General features: G+C 54.7%; 2 protein-coding genes across 2 annotated transcripts in view; both read left to right on the plus strand.

The window, feature by feature from the left end:
- The window catches only part of LOC147824301 (uncharacterized), a 9,381-nt gene extending 3,969 nt beyond the window's left edge, over positions 1-5,412 (plus strand). The window contains exons 2-5 of the mRNA XM_087190224.1: positions 1,426-1,595; positions 2,430-2,652; positions 3,159-4,635; positions 5,327-5,412. Coding sequence (XP_087046350.1) covers positions 1,426-1,595; positions 2,430-2,652; positions 3,159-3,532 — 767 coding nt within the window. The 3' untranslated portion in view covers positions 3,533-4,635; positions 5,327-5,412. The remainder of the gene's footprint in view (positions 1-1,425; positions 1,596-2,429; positions 2,653-3,158; positions 4,636-5,326) is intronic.
- Positions 4,343-13,721, plus strand: LOC147824302 (uncharacterized). The gene is made up of 5 exons (XM_087190225.1): positions 4,343-4,364; positions 9,736-9,905; positions 10,740-10,962; positions 11,469-12,944; positions 13,636-13,721. Exons 1-4 carry the CDS (start codon positions 4,343-4,345, stop codon positions 11,840-11,842), a joined length of 789 nt encoding a protein of 262 aa, XP_087046351.1. The 3' UTR covers positions 11,843-12,944; positions 13,636-13,721.
- Positions 13,722-20,115: the final 6,394 nt, after the last annotated feature.

Genomic DNA, 20,115 nt, shown 5'->3' on the forward strand with positions numbered 1-20,115 from the left:
AAAACTCGTCATGTATATAAGCTGTACTACGAGTTGTTGTTGTTTTGGTATTTTTGGTTTTTCCTTCTTTTGGTACCGGGGATTGAACTCAGGACCTTGTGCTGGTGAGGCAGGCATGGTGCCACTGAGCTAAATCCCCGGCCCTTCAAGCTCTGTTATGTACATGTAGCCACTCCTCAAATGATTGTGAACTGCACAATAAAAATAACCAACCATGTAAACCGCAGGCCTGCTTTCTAACACTGAATCTCCCGCCCTCAGCCATAATAGAAGCCTAAATGGATTCCTAAACCTCAACCAAATCCCAAGAAAAACCGCAACCCAAAGTGCACCTTGCCCCTTGGTCCCGAGCCACTTCCTCACCCTAACTGTAGCGAAACTTTGAGGATGCGACCTCACTTCCTTGGTATTAGAACCCAGCGAAACTGGGTGCCCTTCTGAAGCTGTCTCCCGTCCTGACCCCTTGGAGGGAGACAGAGAAGAGGGGAGGATGAGCTGTTGCCATTTTCCCGCTTCCCGAAGGTCTAGCCACAGAAAGGACCGCAATCCGAGATTTTTCCGACCTTGGCTCGGCTCTGGCCGCAGATGTTTCCGGCTAATGTTCAGGAGGAACCCACATGTGAGAGGGGCAGCCCAGTGCCCATCCTGGACGTCAGTGCCAGCCGTGAGCTCTCATGGGCAGTGCTTCCCCTCGCGCTCAGGGTATGTAAGGGGCCTGCTTGGACAGGGTCAGGCTGTGAGGTGTCAGAGCTCTGTCCCGCCGCCCCAACCCCCCGCAGCCCCCACTTCATGGCTGGAGGTACAGCAAACATTGCGGCCTGCTAGGGTACGGATTGTTTTGGACTACTTGGCTTGGAGCCCAGCCCCGAGCGCTCAGGTGCACGGAGTTTTGTGCCTGCCTCGCTCAGAAAGGATCATCAGTGTGAAGTGGAAACCCATGTTAGCATTAGCCTAGTGGGACAAAGTCAGCCGAGGCTAGGACAGTCACAGAGGGCTTGGGGTGGGGTCAGCTTTCCTCTACACCGAGGCACAGAGGGCCACACAAGACACGACGCTGTCTCAGAGAGGCAGGGTGGAAGAAAAGCCCGGGCCTCTGACTCTGCTGCTCACTCGTCTCTCCCCAGCGCCACCTCTCCCAGTTTGGAAACCTGGTCCGAATGGCACCATCCACCGGACATTCCCCAAATCAAGATCAAAAGGGCCGGCTTGCAAGTGAACTCACCTGGAGCAGACATGGAGCCTCCCTTGTGCCTTCCCCTTGCTCAGGTGGAATATCTAGAGCCCCACGAGGCCGAAACAGATGGTGAGGGCCACAGCAGTCCGGAAGGCTTTCATGGCTTTTGCTTGGGCATTGGAATCCCCCAAATGGCCAGGATGTCTTTGCTATGCTCCGCAGGGAGCTGGCAAGTGACTGACACTGCTGAGCTTTCCTCCTGCTAGCTCCGGCTCCATGTCCAGAACACCATGGGCCTGCTCTGCAGCCAGAGCCAGCACCAGAGAAGGAGCCTCCTCTGGAGACAGGAGAGAAGCAGAAGCCAGCTCCACAGCACTCCTGCCTCTCTGCTGCCGCTGACGAGGACAGGCCCTTGCAGAAGGTGCGCTTAGCCTTCTCTCCCAAGCTGCTGGCAGAGCAGCTGACCTTGATGGGTTCGGTGAGCAGCTGAGCTCGGTGGGGTGGGGTGGGATGGGGTGGGGGACACCCATCCTTCTCGCACTGATCTCCTCAGGCCTGACATTCCCAGTTGACCAGATCAAAGTTCCTTCTTCTACGAACTGCATCACCTATACTTGTCTCAGCCCCAAGCCACTCCTGTCCTTGGGTGGAGGTAGAGACAGTAGAGACAGGGCACTCACATGCCCGCTTCACACAGTGACTGTGATGTCAACTGCGATTGGACAATTGGGAAACACGGCGGGGACTCAGACCAACTGGCCGAGGAGGGTGTGCCCTGAGGTGCAGGCAGGACCATGTGTCACCTTGCCATCATCCCAGGAGACCTGGCCAGCCTTATCACTTTGTAGGCGTTTGAGATTCATGGGTTCTACAGCACACACCCACACAGAGCCCCCAGTCATAGCTGTCCCAGGAAATGTGCCACTGACCTGGGCAAAGGAGCAGAGGGCAGGTGAGGTTGGAAAGAAGACAATACCTCAGAATGAGCGGGACTCAGATGTCTGCTCGTGCTGGAGGTTTGGGAGGATGGGCACGGGGACAATGCCACTGATTTTCACGTCAGTGCCAGGTCCTAGGTCATGAGTTGGACATCACTAGTGGGCAGTGGAGGAAAACCGGCCATTTGCAGAAGTCTCTGTCCATATCTGCAGCTTCCTGATGTCCAGCTCAGGCCACGGCCACCTGCCTGTGGATGGCTGAAGCCATCGACTCTCTGGGGTGGGTTCTGCCCGTGGGATGCTGTCTTCCTCCACAGGAGCTGTTCAAGAATGTGGTGCCCTGGGACTGCCTGGGCTCCATCTGGACCCGGAGAAACAAGAGGGGCAAAGAACCTCTGGCGCCCACCGTTCGGGCCACTATCACATATTTTAATCAGGTGGCCAACTGCACGATCACCTCCTGCTTTGGGGGTCCCAGCACGAGGGCTGGAGACAGGGCCAGGGTGGTGGAGCACTGCATCCGGGTGGCCAAGCTAAGTGGTAAGAGGGTGCTGGCAATTTCCTCTGGACATCTCCAATCTGCCTCTTTTCCTCCGTCAGCTCTTGGGACTGTAGGCTCTTTTCTAAGATGTTCCATGATCCCTAGTGCCTCCCTGTCATGGGGACCCTGACCTCGACTCCTAGGTCATGTGGTGTGGTGGGTGCTGTCATGTGATCTAAGCTTCTTTGAGTTTCACTAAAATCCTCCTCCCGGAAAGATAGCCTATTTAATAACTGGTGCTGGAACAACTGGATTTCAACTTGCCAAAGGTTCAAACTAGACCCATACCTATCACCATGCACTAAACTAGCCCCAGCTCCGGGCTCGCCGGTGTCCACACTCGCGTGGCCGCGAGGCGGAAAGGGGGAGCCCCTCAGGCGGGACCCGGTGCTTCCTGGGGCCCGGCCAGGCCGGGCTGGAACCACCCGCACAGCCCGGGACCCAGCACCTCAGGGGCCAAGGTCACCGCGCGGGCTCACTGCGTGCTCTGCCCTTCCGCACCCAGGGGAGCGAGGAGCTTCCGGGGCGCAGAAGCCCAGCAGAGGCGGCCCCCCTACAGGCCTCCTCCCGGACCAGGACAGCGGGGACACTGCCACGCAGAGGACCGTGTGGAAGCCAGGAGAGCGGCTCAGAGCGCGGGCGAACAGGAAGGGAGGAAGCCGGGACCAGCGCGGCGCAGAATGCACTCTCCCTGTCAGCTCGGGCGCAGCCACCGGGGTCCCTGAGAGAGAGGCCTTGGGGACGGGACGAGGAAGGAAGCGCGGAAGGCCCCGGGCCACAGGAAGGCAGAGCGCCAGGGCGGCGAACAGCTCACTTGAGACCCCCCTGTGCCACTGCCGAGCTCAGCTCAGGCGCCCAGCGGAGCCCTCAGGGCGATGATCCCTGCGGCGGGGTGGGGGGGGGCGTCACTGTGGCCCCAGGAACAAACCATCAGATAACCGGGAAAGGGCAGGGTCCTCCTAGGCAGAGGAGTAAGGAGTGCTTGTTGGAGATGCTCCGCCCTCTGGGGAGCCCAGGTCCCCGCCCGCCCTTGCTCGGAGCTGTGCCAGGCCAGCATTCTCTCGGTTTTCCTGGAAGCTAAACCTCTTCCAAACAAAAGTTAATCAAGAAATTTAAAGACCTACATTTAACAAGCAAAAGTTCAGGGTGTGATATCTAAGGTCCCTACGGAAAAACCAGAGACCAGATACATCACTCCTAACTGCAAGAGAAAAGGAAAAGTCAGGTGTGGTGGTGCTTCCCAGCCATCTCAGATCTGGGACACGGAGCAAGACCTATTCTCTCTCTCTCTCTCTCTGAAAAAGAAACAGTGAGGTGAATTACTTCTGAAGAAATAACGAAAAGCTTCCAGCCTACTTCGAGGAGGCAAGACAGAGAGGAAGACAGAATAAGGTGGTAGAAATAAGCACGAATATACGAACATATTCTCTTTCCCCTGGCAACCTGAGCGCGGGATCTCAGCGCAGGGCTCTGCTGCCCTCCGGCGGCCGCTCGGTGTCACTGCACGCCCCGCCTGCTCTGGTCCCAGGAGGAGAGAGCTCCAGCTTGGGAAGCTGACCTGCAGGGATGCGCGCCCCTCCTCCTGCCCCCAAGGTCACCCTCCCATCCCTCTCCCTTGGGGACAGTTTAGAGCTACCTGTCCGCAGAGCCTCACGCACTCACAAGCCGCCTCTGGGAGGTGACGGCCTCATGGGCCTGGTACACCTGGGTTGTCAGGAGGTGGGATCTGGGCTGAGAGAAATCGCCTGGTTCAGGGCCCAGAAGCCTTCACCTCCCTGCCTCTGCTCCCTGGACTCTGCTTTCTGTCTGCCAGGCCCCTCTGCCATGCCGCGCTGCCTTCGAGCTGCTGACTAGGCACTGAAACCTCTCCCAAGTGCGAGCCGAGATAAACCTCTCCTCGGTTAACTTGTGTGTGTCCGGTAGCGTGTCTCGGTGACCAAGTCACTCCCCTCGAGGTCCTGCCCTTGACACCTGCACGGCACGTGAGTGACACCTCTCGGGGGCAGGTCCAACCTTGGCTCTTGGGGAGGTTCTGGAGACGCGGTGGGGCAGCCCCCGGTGAGTCCTGGACGGGTCTAGGCCCCTGCCCCAGGTGTGTGGTCAAAAACAGTAGGGTGTGTGGGTGCAGGAGTGGCTCTGCCTGTGTCCGACGCTCTCCACAAGGCCCCGGCAGCTTCCCGGCCGCACCTGTGCCCACCTCAGCCTGAGGGTGTGGGCCCACCTGAGCCACACTAGAGCTCCTGACCTGGCAAGACCCGTGGGGTCCTGAGCCTTCCACGAGCTCTAGAAAGGCTCCATCGGTCTCTGGGAGGGCCTGACTCCCCTGCTGCTCAGCCACCACACAGCGCCCAGTCATGGCCTGTCCTCCTGGGATTTCTTCCCCAGCTAGCAAGGGCGGTCCATTGTGACCTCACTTGTGTGTAGGGCTGTCTTAGTCTGCAAGCTGCAGTCCTTCTGCCCCAAGACCTCTGCTGCTTTGCTGATCTCAAGACACTGACAATATTGCTTGCTGTCTGCCCAGGGCCTGGTCGTCTCCATGGCAAAAGTCTTTGGCCATTCCTACCCGTGTCCATCCGTTGCCTCGGCCTTTCTCTTCAGCCATAGCAAGTGTCCTAGCAGAGGTCCTTCAGCCTTAGTCAGCCCACTTTAGCTTGCTCCTTTTCTTCCTCGTAGGCACAACAGGCATTGGGCTCTCCCATCCCAACAGCAGCAATATGCATCCTTTTCAACTGGAATAAATTTTAAAGTGATTTTTTAAATCATGTCACCCGTAATTCATTCATTCATCTGTTATGGCCGAATTTGGGACCCATATCATTTAACCATATTTCAGGCTAAAAGTAAGAAATAAATTTGAAAGCCTTAAGCAACGAAAAGCTGGTTGGTTTGTTCAATTCTGACATCTGACTTCAGGAGGGATTAAAAAACTTCCAGCATTCACTGTGTTGTTCTCCTTCCTCAGACCTGGCTCCACTTCTGGGTTCTTAGGCATACCTTCCCTTATCTATTCCAGGCTTCCCTCGGGCCCTAGCAGCTCTCAGATGATTTCCCAAGATGAGAAGGCTCTCATTTCCATCATTTCAAATAACATTCTTCACGTTTGTTCTGACTGGGTTTGTGTAAAGGATTTAGTCATAACCAACCTGTATAACCATGGAAATGACTATCCTCATCGGGTTTAATCCAAACAAAATCCCCTCCCAGATGTACACAATGGAGGTCTTGGGTTGAAGGTGGAGGTGTTCTCCCAAGATGAGCTGCGATGTTCCTACAACTGTGCGTGACAAAAAGTGTCTGTTACACGGTTCCAACTGTCCCTGGGCATAAACGTACACATCCCATCCTCTTCCTCAGACATTACGTTGCCTAAATCCTCACCCAATACAGTCCCAGCTTCCATTCTTTGTTGCATTTCTAATTCAAACATTTAGGTGTGAAACACATGTCACGTACACACATCCTTGACATCCACACCTGATTCGCTCTGAGATCACCTAAGCTGAAATAGCCCTGATAGCCACACTGTTCTTGGTTATCACTACTCAATGCTTCTGTGAAATTCATATCTCCTGCTGATGCAGGTACAAGTGACCAAAAGAGAAATGAGGAAAGAAACACAGTTCAGAAACCCATCTGTGCACTCATTCCACAGTTATAAATACTTCAAGGGCCAAACTACTACTGCAAACAGAACAGGGCGTTGGAGCAAAACGTGAAAGTAAAGACTCATCATCAGTACTAACTCCCATTCTGTCCATCATAACGTGCATTACTGAAAAGAAAATTGTCTTCAATAAATTGTAAGGTTTTATGCTCTAAATATTGCCTAGATTTCTTATAACACTTCTAGATCACTTATCAGAAATGGCATCCTTTTATGGAAACTACAGGTTATGGATTCTATCTGGATGTCACCCTCAAGCCCCTTGCACCCAGAGGCGAGGGCTTCCAGAGGGTGACTGGTTGATGGGGGTGCTACGCCAGGCTTGGTGTGAGGACGTGGGCCTGGTTGGAAGAGGTGGGTCAGCGCGGGTGTGACCTGGGAGGGTGTATCTTGCTCCCTGGCCCACACTTTACCATGCGCCTCCTGGCCTCCACCAGGCAAGCAGCATTTCTATCAATGTGCACCTCTGACATGCCATCCTGCCATCCCGGAGCTAGCTAACTAGGAACTGAAATGTGAGCTGAAACAAACCTCTCTTCCCTTAATGTGTAGTGCTGAGTATTGTGTTCAGGGACAAGAAAGTGGGTGATACAGATGTTGGTACAAGAAGTCTGGTCACTGCAGCGACTGTACCTCACCAGGTGGTTCAGAGGCCTGTGGAAGTGGTCCACAGCAGTTTGGAAAGGTTTGGAGGTGCCAGCTGGGGAAGCAGCCCTAGAATGCTATCATCTGAGCTTGATGGAAGATTCTGGTCCGAGCTCAGAAGACCAGAGTGCAGAGAGGTTGCAGATGAGAAAGGCCAGACTTAGGAGGTTCCCGTTGAGAAGAAGGATGCCAGTGGCGGCTGGATCCAGGCCATGTGTGTTGTGCTCCAGCAGAAAATAGGACTGTATTGTGTTCATGTCCTGAGATTTGTGTGAGACTGATACGAAGGGTGGAAGGATCATTCATCTGATGGAGAAAATATCAAGGTAGCCTAAATATCAGGCCGTAGCATGGATGCTGCTTGCTACTTTGAGCCAGGTTTGTGCGGAAAATGAGGAGCAAAAGCCCATTTAAAAACTTTTCAGCCCCCACCCCAAGAAAGGCCTGTAAAGATGGAGCAATGGACAGCCTGGTGGGTCAAAGATTAGCATTAAAAAGAATCCAAGTACTTTACAATAGGACAATGGAAAAGATGCCCTGAAGACATATAAGGAACCCACAAGGCCCAAGCTTTCCAAGGCTCACAGTTGCAAAAGGGAAAGACTTTGTTTTGAGAGGAGAGCCCCAGGGCACCCTGCTTGAGAAGGGCCACCTGGGCGGGTTCCCTGGGATTCATTCAGTTCACGGTGCTCAGCCATCCAGGCCCATGGATGCTTCTGCAGCCATGATGCACAAAGGCCTAAGGACTGCTTGGAGCCAGTGGTAGAACTTTGTGTCATCTACAGGGTGCTGTTTTCACAGGTATGCAGAACACAAGAGTTGAGTCAGGAAGGCTTCCGCCCAAATTTCCAAAGAAGGCCTGGCAGGCCAGGCTGGGTGTCCCTGAGAGGGCAGTGCATGCAGCTGTGAGAGTTCAGCCAAAGGTGCACTGGAGAACCCAGGATGAGGGTGCAGTCAGGAACATGGAACACCTGCAGAAAGCCACGCACCCAAACATGTAACCCTCATCTAATCAGGAAGGAAACGTCAGGAAAACTTAAATTGAGGGACATTCTGTAAGATATCAGCTCAGCCATCCTCCAAACTGTCAGCTCATACAAAACGAAAAAAGGAAAACTTGCGAAAACGTCAGTCAAGGGGCGTCTGAGGGATGCAACAATGAAATGCAATGTGGCAGCCCGGACGGGACTGCAGATTGTTGTGGAGAGCCAGTGGTGAAGGTGGATCTTAGGTAGTAATTATACATCAATATCTGCTCACTCCTTGTACGGGATGTACTAGACTAAGGGATGACATTAATAACAGGAAATGGAAGAACTGGGTGGCCATCTTAGTTGTATATAAATCTAAAACTCGTCATGTATATAAGCTGTACTACGAGTTGTTGTTGTTTTGGTATTTTTGGTTTTTCCTTCTTTTGGTACCGGGGATTGAACTCAGGACCTTGTGCTGGTGAGGCAGGCATGGTGCCACTGAGCTAAATCCCCGGCCCTTCAAGCTCTGTTATGTACATGTAGCCACTCCTCAAATGATTGTGAACTGCACAATAAAAATAACCAACCATGTAAACCGCAGGCCTGCTTTCTAACACTGAATCTCCCGCCCTCAGCCATAATAGAAGCCTAAATGGATTCCTAAACCTCAACCAAATCCCAAGAAAAACCGCAACCCAAAGTGCACCTTGCCCCTTGGTCCCGAGCCACTTCCTCACCCTAACTGTAGCGAAACTTTGAGGATGCGACCTCACTTCCTTGGTATTAGAACCCAGCGAAACTGGGTGCCCTTCTGAAGCTGTCTCCCGTCCTGACCCCTTGGAGGGAGACAGAGAAGAGGGGAGGATGAGCTGTTGCCATTTTCCCGCTTCCCGAAGGTCTAGCCACAGAAAGGACCGCAATCCGAGATTTTTCCGACCTTGGCTCGGCTCTGGCCGCAGATGTTTCCGGCTAATGTTCAGGAGGAACCCACATGTGAGAGGGGCAGCCCAGTGCCCATCCTGGACGTCAGTGCCAGCCGTGAGCTCTCATGGGCAGTGCTTCCCCTCGCGCTCAGGGTATGTAAGGGGCCTGCTTGGACAGGGTCAGGCTGTGAGGTGTCAGAGCTCTGTCCCGCCGCCCCAACCCCCCGCAGCCCCCACTTCATGGCTGGAGGTACAGCAAACATTGCGGCCTGCTAGGGTACGGATTGTTTTGGACTACTTGGCTTGGAGCCCAGCCCCGAGCGCTCAGGTGCACGGAGTTTTGTGCCTGCCTCGCTCAGAAAGGATCATCAGTGTGAAGTGGAAACCCATGTTAGCATTAGCCTAGTGGGACAAAGTCAGCCGAGGCTAGGACAGTCACAGAGGGCTTGGGGTGGGGTCAGCTTTCCTCTACACCGAGGCACAGAGGGCCACACAAGACACGACGCTGTCTCAGAGAGGCAGGGTGGAAGAAAAGCCCGGGCCTCTGACTCTGCTGCTCACTCGTCTCTCCCCAGCGCCACCTCTCCCAGTTTGGAAACCTGGTCCGAATGGCACCATCCACCGGACATTCCCCAAATCAAGATCAAAAGGGCCGGCTTGCAAGTGAACTCACCTGGAGCAGACATGGAGCCTCCCTTGTGCCTTCCCCTTGCTCAGGTGGAATATCTAGAGCCCCACGAGGCCGAAACAGATGGTGAGGGCCACAGCAGTCCGGAAGGCTTTCATGGCTTTTGCTTGGGCATTGGAATCCCCCAAATGGCCAGGATGTCTTTGCTATGCTCCGCAGGGAGCTGGCAAGTGACTGACACTGCTGAGCTTTCCTCCTGCTAGCTCCGGCTCCATGTCCAGAACACCATGGGCCTGCTCTGCAGCCAGAGCCAGCACCAGAGAAGGAGCCTCCTCTGGAGACAGGAGAGAAGCAGAAGCCAGCTCCACAGCACTCCTGCCTCTCTGCTGCCGCTGACGAGGACAGGCCCTTGCAGAAGGTGCGCTTAGCCTTCTCTCCCAAGCTGCTGGCAGAGCAGCTGACCTTGATGGGTTCGGTGAGCAGCTGAGCTCGGTGGGGTGGGGTGGGATGGGGTGGGGGACACCCATCCTTCTCGCACTGATCTCCTCAGGCCTGACATTCCCAGTTGACCAGATCAAAGTTCCTTCTTCTACGAACTGCATCACCTATACTTGTCTCAGCCCCAAGCCACTCCTGTCCTTGGGTGGAGGTAGAGACAGTAGAGACAGGGCACTCACATGCCCGCTTCACACAGTGACTGTGATGTCAACTGCGATTGGACAATTGGGAAACACGGCGGGGACTCAGACCAACTGGCCGAGGAGGGTGTGCCCTGAGGTGCAGGCAGGACCATGTGTCACCTTGCCATCATCCCAGGAGACCTGGCCAGCCTTATCACTTTGTAGGCGTTTGAGATTCATGGGTTCTACAGCACACACCCACACAGAGCCCCCAGTCATAGCTGTCCCAGGAAATGTGCCACTGACCTGGGCAAAGGAGCAGAGGGCAGGTGAGGTTGGAAAGAAGACAATACCTCAGAATGAGCGGGACTCAGATGTCTGCTCGTGCTGGAGGTTTGGGAGGATGGGCACGGGGACAATGCCACTGATTTTCACGTCAGTGCCAGGTCCTAGGTCATGAGTTGGACATCACTAGTGGGCAGTGGAGGAAAACCGGCCATTTGCAGAAGTCTCTGTCCATATCTGCAGCTTCCTGATGTCCAGCTCAGGCCACGGCCACCTGCCTGTGGATGGCTGAAGCCATCGACTCTCTGGGGTGGGTTCTGCCCGTGGGATGCTGTCTTCCTCCACAGGAGCTGTTCAAGAATGTGGTGCCCTGGGACTGCCTGGGCTCCATCTGGACCCGGAGAAACAAGAGGGGCAAAGAACCTCTGGCGCCCACCGTTCGGGCCACTATCACATATTTTAATCAGGTGGCCAACTGCACGATCACCTCCTGCTTTGGGGGTCCCAGCACGAGGGCTGGAGACAGGGCCAGGGTGGTGGAGCACTGCATCCGGGTGGCCAAGCTAAGTGGTAAGAGGGTGCTGGCAATTTCCTCTGGACATCTCCAATCTGCCTCTTTTCCTCCGTCAGCTCTTGGGACTGTAGGCTCTTTTCTAAGATGTTCCATGATCCCTAGTGCCTCCCTGTCATGGGGACCCTGACCTCGACTCCTAGGTCATGTGGTGTGGTGGGTGCTGTCATGTGATCTAAGCTTCTTTGAGTTTCACTAAAATCCTCCTCCCGGAAAGATAGCCTATTTAATAACTGGTGCTGGAACAACTGGATTTCAACTTGCCAAAGGTTCAAACTAGACCCATACCTATCACCATGCACTAAACTAGCCCCAGCTCCGGGCTCGCCGGTGTCCACACTCGCGTGGCCGCGAGGCGGAAAGGGGGAGCCCCTCAGGCGGGACCCGGTGCTTCCTGGGGCCCGGCCAGGCCGGGCTGGAACCACCCGCACAGCCCGGGACCCAGCACCTCAGGGGCCAAGGTCACCGCGCGGGCTCACTGCGTGCTCTGCCCTTCCGCACCCAGGGGAGCGAGGAGCTTCCGGGGCGCAGAAGCCCAGCAGAGGCGGCCCCCCTACAGGCCTCCTCCCGGACCAGGACAGCGGGGACACTGCCACGCAGAGGACCGTGTGGAAGCCAGGAGAGCGGCTCAGAGCGCGGGCGAACAGGAAGGGAGGAAGCCGGGACCAGCGCGGCGCAGAATGCACTCTCCCTGTCAGCTCGGGCGCAGCCACCGGGGTCCCTGAGAGAGAGGCCTTGGGGACGGGACGAGGAAGGAAGCGCGGAAGGCCCCGGGCCACAGGAAGGCAGAGCGCCAGGGCGGCGAACAGCTCACTTGAGACCCCCCTGTGCCACTGCCGAGCTCAGCTCAGGCGCCCAGCGGAGCCCTCAGGGCGATGATCCCTGCGGCGGGGTGGGGGGGGCGTCACTGTGGCCCCAGGAACAAACCATCAGATAACCGGGAAAGGGCAGGGTCCTCCTAGGCAGAGGAGTAAGGAGTGCTTGTTGGAGATGCTCCGCCCTCTGGGGAGCCCAGGTCCCCGCCCGCCCTTGCTCGGAGCTGTGCCAGGCCAGCATTCTCTCGGTTTTCCTGGAAGCTAAACCTCTTCCAAACAAAAGTTAATCAAGAAATTTAAAGACCTACATTTAACAAGCAAAAGTTCAGGGTGTGATATCTAAGGTCCCTACGGAAAAACCAGAGACCAGATACATCACTCCTAACTGCAAGAGAAAAGGAAAAGTCAGGTGTGGTGGTGCTTCCCAGCCATCTCAGATCTGGGACACGGAGCAAGACCTATTCTCTCTCTCTCTCTCTCTGAAAAAGAAACAGTGAGGTGAATTACTTCTGAAGAAATAACGAAAAGCTTCCAGCCTACTTCGAGGAGGCAAGACAGAGAGGAAGACAGAATAAGGTGGTAGAAATAAGCACGAATATACGAACATATTCTCTTTCCCCTGGCAACCTGAGCGCGGGATCTCAGCGCAGGGCTCTGCTGCCCTCCGGCGGCCGCTCGGTGTCACTGCACGCCCCGCCTGCTCTGGTCCCAGGAGGAGAGAGCTCCAGCTTGGGAAGCTGACCTGCAGGGATGCGCGCCCCTCCTCCTGCCCCCAAGGTCACCCTCCCATCCCTCTCCCTTGGGGACAGTTTAGAGCTACCTGTCCGCAGAGCCTCACGCACTCACAAGCCGCCTCTGGGAGGTGACGGCCTCATGGGCCTGGTACACCTGGGTTGTCAGGAGGTGGGATCTGGGCTGAGAGAAATCGCCTGGTTCAGGGCCCAGAAGCCTTCACCTCCCTGCCTCTGCTCCCTGGACTCTGCTTTCTGTCTGCCAGGCCCCTCTGCCATGCCGCGCTGCCTTCGAGCTGCTGACTAGGCACTGAAACCTCTCCCAAGTGCGAGCCGAGATAAACCTCTCCTCGGTTAACTTGTGTGTGTCCGGTAGCGTGTCTCGGTGACCAAGTCACTCCCCTCGAGGTCCTGCCCTTGACACCTGCACGGCACGTGAGTGACACCTCTCGGGGGCAGGTCCAACCTTGGCTCTTGGGGAGGTTCTGGAGACGCGGTGGGGCAGCCCCCGGTGAGTCCTGGACGGGTCTAGGCCCCTGCCCCAGGTGTGTGGTCAAAAACAGTAGGGTGTGTGGGTGCAGGAGTGGCTCTGCCTGTGTCCGACGCTCTCCACAAGGCCCCGGCAGCTTCCCGGCCGCACCTGTGCCCACCTCAGCCTGAGGGTGTGGGCCCACCTGAGCCACACTAGAGCTCCTGACCTGGCAAGACCCGTGGGGTCCTGAGCCTTCCACGAGCTCTAGAAAGGCTCCATCGGTCTCTGGGAGGGCCTGACTCCCCTGCTGCTCAGCCACCACACAGCGCCCAGTCATGGCCTGTCCTCCTGGGATTTCTTCCCCAGCTAGCAAGGGCGGTCCATTGTGACCTCACTTGTGTGTAGGGCTGTCTTAGTCTGCAAGCTGCAGTCCTTCTGCCCCAAGACCTCTGCTGCTTTGCTGATCTCAAGACACTGACAATATTGCTTGCTGTCTGCCCAGGGCCTGGTCGTCTCCATGGCAAAAGTCTTTGGCCATTCCTACCCGTGTCCATCCGTTGCCTCGGCCTTTCTCTTCAGCCATAGCAAGTGTCCTAGCAGAGGTCCTTCAGCCTTAGTCAGCCCACTTTAGCTTGCTCCTTTTCTTCCTCGTAGGCACAACAGGCATTGGGCTCTCCCATCCCAACAGCAGCAATATGCATCCTTTTCAACTGGAATAAATTTTAAAGTGATTTTTTAAATCATGTCACCCGTAATTCATTCATTCATCTGTTATGGCCGAATTTGGGACCCATATCATTTAACCATATTTCAGGCTAAAAGTAAGAAATAAATTTGAAAGCCTTAAGCAACGAAAAGCTGGTTGGTTTGTTCAATTCTGACATCTGACTTCAGGAGGGATTAAAAAACTTCCAGCATTCACTGTGTTGTTCTCCTTCCTCAGACCTGGCTCCACTTCTGGGTTCTTAGGCATACCTTCCCTTATCTATTCCAGGCTTCCCTCGGGCCCTAGCAGCTCTCAGATGATTTCCCAAGATGAGAAGGCTCTCATTTCCATCATTTCAAATAACATTCTTCACGTTTGTTCTGACTGGGTTTGTGTAAAGGATTTAGTCATAACCAACCTGTATAACCATGGAAATGACTATCCTCATCGGGTTTAATCCAAACAAAATCCCCTCCCAGATGTACACAATGGAGGTCTTGGGTTGAAGGTGGAGGTGTTCTCCCAAAATGAGCTGCGATGTTCCTACAACTGTGCGTGACAAAAAGTGTCTGTTACACGGTTCCAACTGTCCCTGGGCATAAACGTACACATCCCATCCTCTTCCTCAGACATTACGTTGCCTAAATCCTCACCCAATACAGTCCCAGCTTCCATTCTTTGTTGCATTTCTAATTCAAACATTTAGGTGTGAAACACATGTCACGTACACACATCCTTGACATCCACACCTGATTCGCTCTGAGATCACCTAAGCTGAAATAGCCCTGATAGCCACACTGTTCTTGATTATCACTACTCAATGCTTCTGTGAAATTCATATCTCCTGCTGATGCAGGTACAAGTGACCAAAAGAGAAATGAGGAAAGAAACACAGTTCAGAAACCCATCTGTGCACTCATTCCACAGTTATAAATACTTCAAGGGCCAAACTACTACTGCAAACAGAACAGGGCGTTGGAGCAAAACGTGAAAATAAAGACTCATCATCAGTACTAACTCCCATTCTGTCCATCATAACGTGCATTACTGAAAAGAAAATTGTCTTCAATAAATTGTAAGGTTTTATGCTCTAAATATTGCCTAGATTTCTTATAACACTTCTAGATCACTTATCAGAAAATGGCATCCTTTTATGGAAACTACAGGTTATGGATTCTATCTGGATGTCACCCTCAAGCCCCTTGCACCCAGAGGCGAGGGCTTCCAGAGGGTGACTGGGTGATGGGGGTGCTACGCCAGGCTTGGTGTGAGGATGTGGGCCTGGTTGGAAGAGGTGGGTCAGCGCGGGTGTGACCTGGGAGGGTGTATCTTGCTCCCTGGCCCACACTTTACCATGTGCCTCCTGGCCTCCACCAGGCAAGCAGCATTTCTATCAATGTGCACCTCTGACATGCCATCCTGCCATCCTGGAGCTAGCTAACTAGGAACTGAAATGTGAGCTGAAACAAACCTCTCTTCCCTTAATGTGTAGTGCTGAGTATTGTGTTCAGGGACAAGAAAGTGGGTGATACAGATGTTGGTACAAGAAGTCTGGTCACTGCAGCGACTGTACCTCACCAGGTGGTTCAGAGGCCTGTGGAAGTGGTCCACAGCAGTTTGGAAAGGTTTGGAGGTGCCAGCTGGGGAAGCAGCCCTAGAATGCTATCATCTGAGCTTGATGGAAGATTCTGGTCCGAGCTCAGAAGACCAGAGTGCAGAGAGATTGCAGATGAGAAAGGCCAGACTTAGGAGGTTCCCGTTGAGAAGAAGGATGCCAGTGGCAGCTGGATCCAGGCCATGTGTGTTGTGCTCCAGCAGAAAATAGGACTGTATTGTGTTCATGTCCTGAGATTTGTGTGAGACTGATACGAAGGGTGGAAGGATCATTCATCTGATGGAGAAAATATCAAGGTAGCCTAAATATCAGGCCGTAGCATGGATGCTGCTTGCTACTTTGAGCCAGGTTTGTGCGGAAAATGAGGAGCAAAAGCCCATTTAAAAACTTTTCAGCCCCCCCCCCAAGAAAGGCCTGTAAAGATGGAGCAATGGACAGCCTGGTGGGATCAAAGATTAGCATTAAAAAGAATCCAAGTACTTTACAATAGGACAATGGAAAAGATGCCCTGAAGACATATAAGGAACCCACAAGGCCCAAGCTTTCCAAGGCTCACAGTTGCAAAAGGGAAAGACTTTGTTTTGAGAGGAGAGCCCCAGGGCACCCTGCTTGAGAAGGGCCACCTGGGCGGGTTCCCTGGGATTCATTCAGTTCACGGTGCTCAGCCATCCAGGCCCATGGATGCTTCTGCAGCCATGATGCACAAAGGCCTAAGGACTGCTTGGAGCCAGTGGTAGAACTTTGTGTCATCTACAGGGTGCTGTTTTCACAGGTATGCAGAACACAAGAGTTGAGTCAGGAAGGCTTCCGCCCAAATTTCCAAAGAAGGCCTGGCAGGCCAGGCTGGGTGTCCCTGAGAGGGCAGTGCATGCAGCTGTGAGAGTTCAGCCAAAGGTGCACTGGAGAACCCAGGATGAGGGTGCAGTCAGGAACATGGAACACCTGCAGAAAGCCACGCACCCAAACATGTAACCCTCATCTAATCAGGAAGGAAACGTCAGGAAAACTTAAATTGAGGGACATTCTGTAAGATATCAGCTCAGTCATCCTCCAAACTGTCAGCTCATACAAAACGAAAAAAGGAAAACTTGTGAAAACGTCAGTCAAGGGGCGTCTGAGGGATGCAACAATGAAATGCAATGTGGCAGCCCGGACGGGACTGCAGATTGTTGTGGAGAGCAAGTGGTGAAGGTGGATCTTAGTAGTAATTATACATCAATATCTGCTCACTCCTTGTACAGGATGTACTAGACTAAGGGATGACATTAATAACAGGAAATGGAAGAACTGGGTGGCCATCTTAGTTGTATATAAATCTAAAACTCGTCATGTATATAAGCTGTACTACGAGTTGTTGTTGTTTTGGTATTTTGGTTTTTCCTTCTTTTGGTACCGGGGATTGAACTCAGGACCTTGTGCTGGTGAGGCAGGCATGGTGCCACTGAGCTAAATCCCCGGCCCTTCAAGCTCTGTTATGTACATGTAGCCACTCCTCAAATGATTGTGAACTGCACAATAAAAATAAACAACAATGTAAACCGCAGGCCTGCTTTCTAACACTGAATCTCCCACCCTCAGCCATAATAGAAGCCTAAATGGATTCCTAAACCTCAACCAAATCCCAAGAAAAACCGCAACCCAAAGTGCACCTTGCCCCTTGGTCCTAAGCCACTTCCTCACCCTAACTGTAGCGAAACTTTGAGGATGCGACCTCACTTCCTTGGTATTAGAACCCAGCGAAACTGGGTGCCCTCTGAAGCTGTCTCCCGTCCTGACCCCTTGGAGGGAGACAGAGAAGAGGGGAGGATGAGCTGTTGCCATTTTCCCGCTTCCCGAAGGTCTAGCCACAGAAAGGACCGCAATCCGAGATTTTTCCGACCTTGGCTCGGCTCTGGCCGCAGATGTTTCCGGCTAATGTTCAGGAGGAACCCACATGTGAGAGAGGCAGCCCAGTGCCCATCCTGGACGTCAGTGCCAGCCGTGAGCTCTCATGGGCAGTGTGCTTCCCCTCGCGCTCAGGGTATGTAAGGGGCCTGCTTGGACAGGGTCAGGCTGTGAGGTGTCAGAGCTCTGTCCCGCCGCCCCAACCCCCCGCAGCCCCCACTTCATGGCTGGAGGTACAGCAAACATTGCGGCCTGCTAGGGTACGGATTGTTTTGGACTACTTGGCTTGGAGCCCAGCCCCGAGCGCTCAGGTGCACGGAGTTTTGTGCCTGCCTCGCTCAGAAAGGATCATCAGTGTGAAGTGGAAACCCATGTTAGCATTAGCCTAGTGGGACAAAGTCAGCCGAGGCTAGGACAGTCACAGAGGGCTTGGGGTGGGGTCAGCTTTCCTCTACACCGAGGCACAGAGGGCCACACAAGACACGACGCTGTCTCAGAGAGGCAGGGTGGAAGAAAAGCCCGGGCCTCTGACTCTGCTGCTCACTCGTCTCTCCCAGCGCCACCTCTCCCATTTTGGAAACCTGGTCCGAATGGCACCATCCACCGGACATTCCCCAAATCAAGATCAAAAGGGCCGGCTTGCAAGTGAACTCACCTGGAGCAGACATGGAGCCTCCCTTGTGCCTTCCCCTTGCTCAGGTGGAATATCTAGAGCCCCACGAGGCCGAAACAGATGGTGAGGGCCACAGCAGTCCGGAAGGCTTTCATGGCTTTTGCTTGGGCATTGGAATCCCCCAAATGGCCAGGATGTCTTTGCTATGCTCCGCAGGGAGCTGGCAAGTGACTGACACTGCTGAGCTTTCCTCCTCCTAGCTCCGGCTCCATGTCCAGAACACCATGGGCCTGCTCTGCAGCCAGAGCCAGCACCAGAGAAGGAGCCTCCTCTGGAGACAGGAGAGAAGCAGAAGCCAGCTCCACAGCACTCCTGCCTCTGCTGCTGCCGCTGACGAGGACAGGCCCTTGCAGAAGGTGCGCTTAGCCTTCTCTCCCAAGCTGCTGGCAGAGCAGCTGACCTTGATGGGTTCGGTGAGCAGCTGAGCTCGGTGGGGTGGGGTGGGGATGGGGTGGGGGACACCCATCCTTCTCGCACTGATCTCCTCAGGCCTGACATTCCCAGTTGACCAGATCAAAGTTCCTTCTTCTACGAACTGCATCACCTATACTTGTCTCAGCCCCAAGCCACTCCTGTCCTTGGGTGGAGGTCGACAGTAGAGACAGGGCACTCACATGCCCGCTTCACACAGTGACTGTGATGTCAACTGCGATTGGACAATTGGGAAACACGGCGGGGACTCAGACCAACTGGCCGAGGAGGGTGTGCCCTGAGGTGCAGGCAGGACCATGTGTCACCTTGCCATCATCCAGGAGACCTGGCCAGCCTTATCACTTTGTAGGCATTTGAGATTCATGGGTTCTACAGCACACACCACACAGAGCCCCCAGTCATAGCTGTCCCAGGAAATGTGCCACTGACCTGGGCAAAGGAGCAGAGGGCAGGTGAGGTTGGAAAGAAGACAATACCTCAGAATGAGCGGGACTCAGATGTCTGCTCGTGCTGGAGGTTTGGGAGGATGGGCACGGGGACAATGCCACTGATTTTCACGTCAGTGCTAGGTCCTAGGTCATGAGTTGGACATCACTAGTGGGCAGTGGAGGAAAACCGGCCATTTGCAGAAGTCTCTGTCCATATCTGCAGCTTCCTGATGTCCAGCTCAGGCCACGGCCACCTGCCTGTGGATGGCTGAAGCCATCGACTCTCTGGGGTGGGTTCTGCCCGTGGGATGCTGTCTTCCTCCACAGGAGCTGTTCAAGAATGTGGTGCCCTGGGACTGCCTGGGCTCCATCTGGACCCGGAGAAACAAAAGGGGCAAAGAACCTCTGGCGCCCACCGTTCGGGCCACTATCACATATTTTAATCACGTGGCCAACTGCACGATCACCTCCTGCTTTGGGGGTCCCAGCACGAGGGCTGGAGACAGGGCCAGGGTGGTGGAGCACTGCATCCGGGTGGCCAAGCTAAGTGGTAAGAGGGTGCTGGCAATTTCCTCTGGACATCTCCAATCTGCCTCTTTTCCTCCGTCAGCTCTTGGGACTGTAGGCTCTTTTCTAAGATGTTCCATGATCCCTAGTGCCTCCTGTCATGGGGACCCTGACCTCGACTCCTAGGTCATGTGGTGTGGTGGGTGCTGTCATGTGATCTAAGCTTCTTTGAGTTTCACTAAAATCCTCCTCCGGAAAGATAGCCTATTTAATAACTGGTGCTGGAACAACTGGATTTCAACCTGCCAAAGATTCAAACTAGACCCATACCTATCACCATGCACTAAACTAGCCCCAGCTCCGGGCTCGCCGGTGTCCACACTCGCGTGGCCGCGAGGCGGAAAGGGGGAGCCCCTCAGGCGGGACCCGGTGCTTCCTGGGGCCCGGCCAGGCTGGGCTGGAACCACCCGCACAGCCGGGACCCAGCACCTCAGGGGCCAAGGTCACCGCGCGGGCTCACTGCGTGCTCTGCCCTTCCGCACCCAGGGGAGCGAGGAGCTTCCGGGGCGCAGAAGCCCAGCAGAGGCGGCCCCCCTACAGGCCTCCTCCCGGACCAGGACAGCGGGGACACTGCCACGCAGAGGACCGTGTGGAAGCCAGGAGAGCGGCTCAGAGCGCGGGCGAACAGGAAGGGAGGAAGCCGGGACCAGCGCGGCGCAGAATGCACTCTCCCTGTCAGCTCGGGCGCAGCCACCGGGGTCCCTGAGAGAGAGGCCTTGGGGACGGGACGAGGAAGGAAGCGCGGAAGGCCCCGGGCCACAGGAAGGCAGAGCGCCAGGGCGGCGAACAGCTCACTTGAGACCCCCCTGTGCCACTGCCGAGCTCAGCT

Source organism: Heterocephalus glaber, unplaced genomic scaffold (assembly GCF_053883595.1).
Source record: "Heterocephalus glaber isolate CG9 unplaced genomic scaffold, H.glaber_assembly_v1.0 deba00001550, whole genome shotgun sequence".
Lineage (NCBI taxonomy): Eukaryota > Metazoa > Chordata > Mammalia > Rodentia > Bathyergidae > Heterocephalus > Heterocephalus glaber.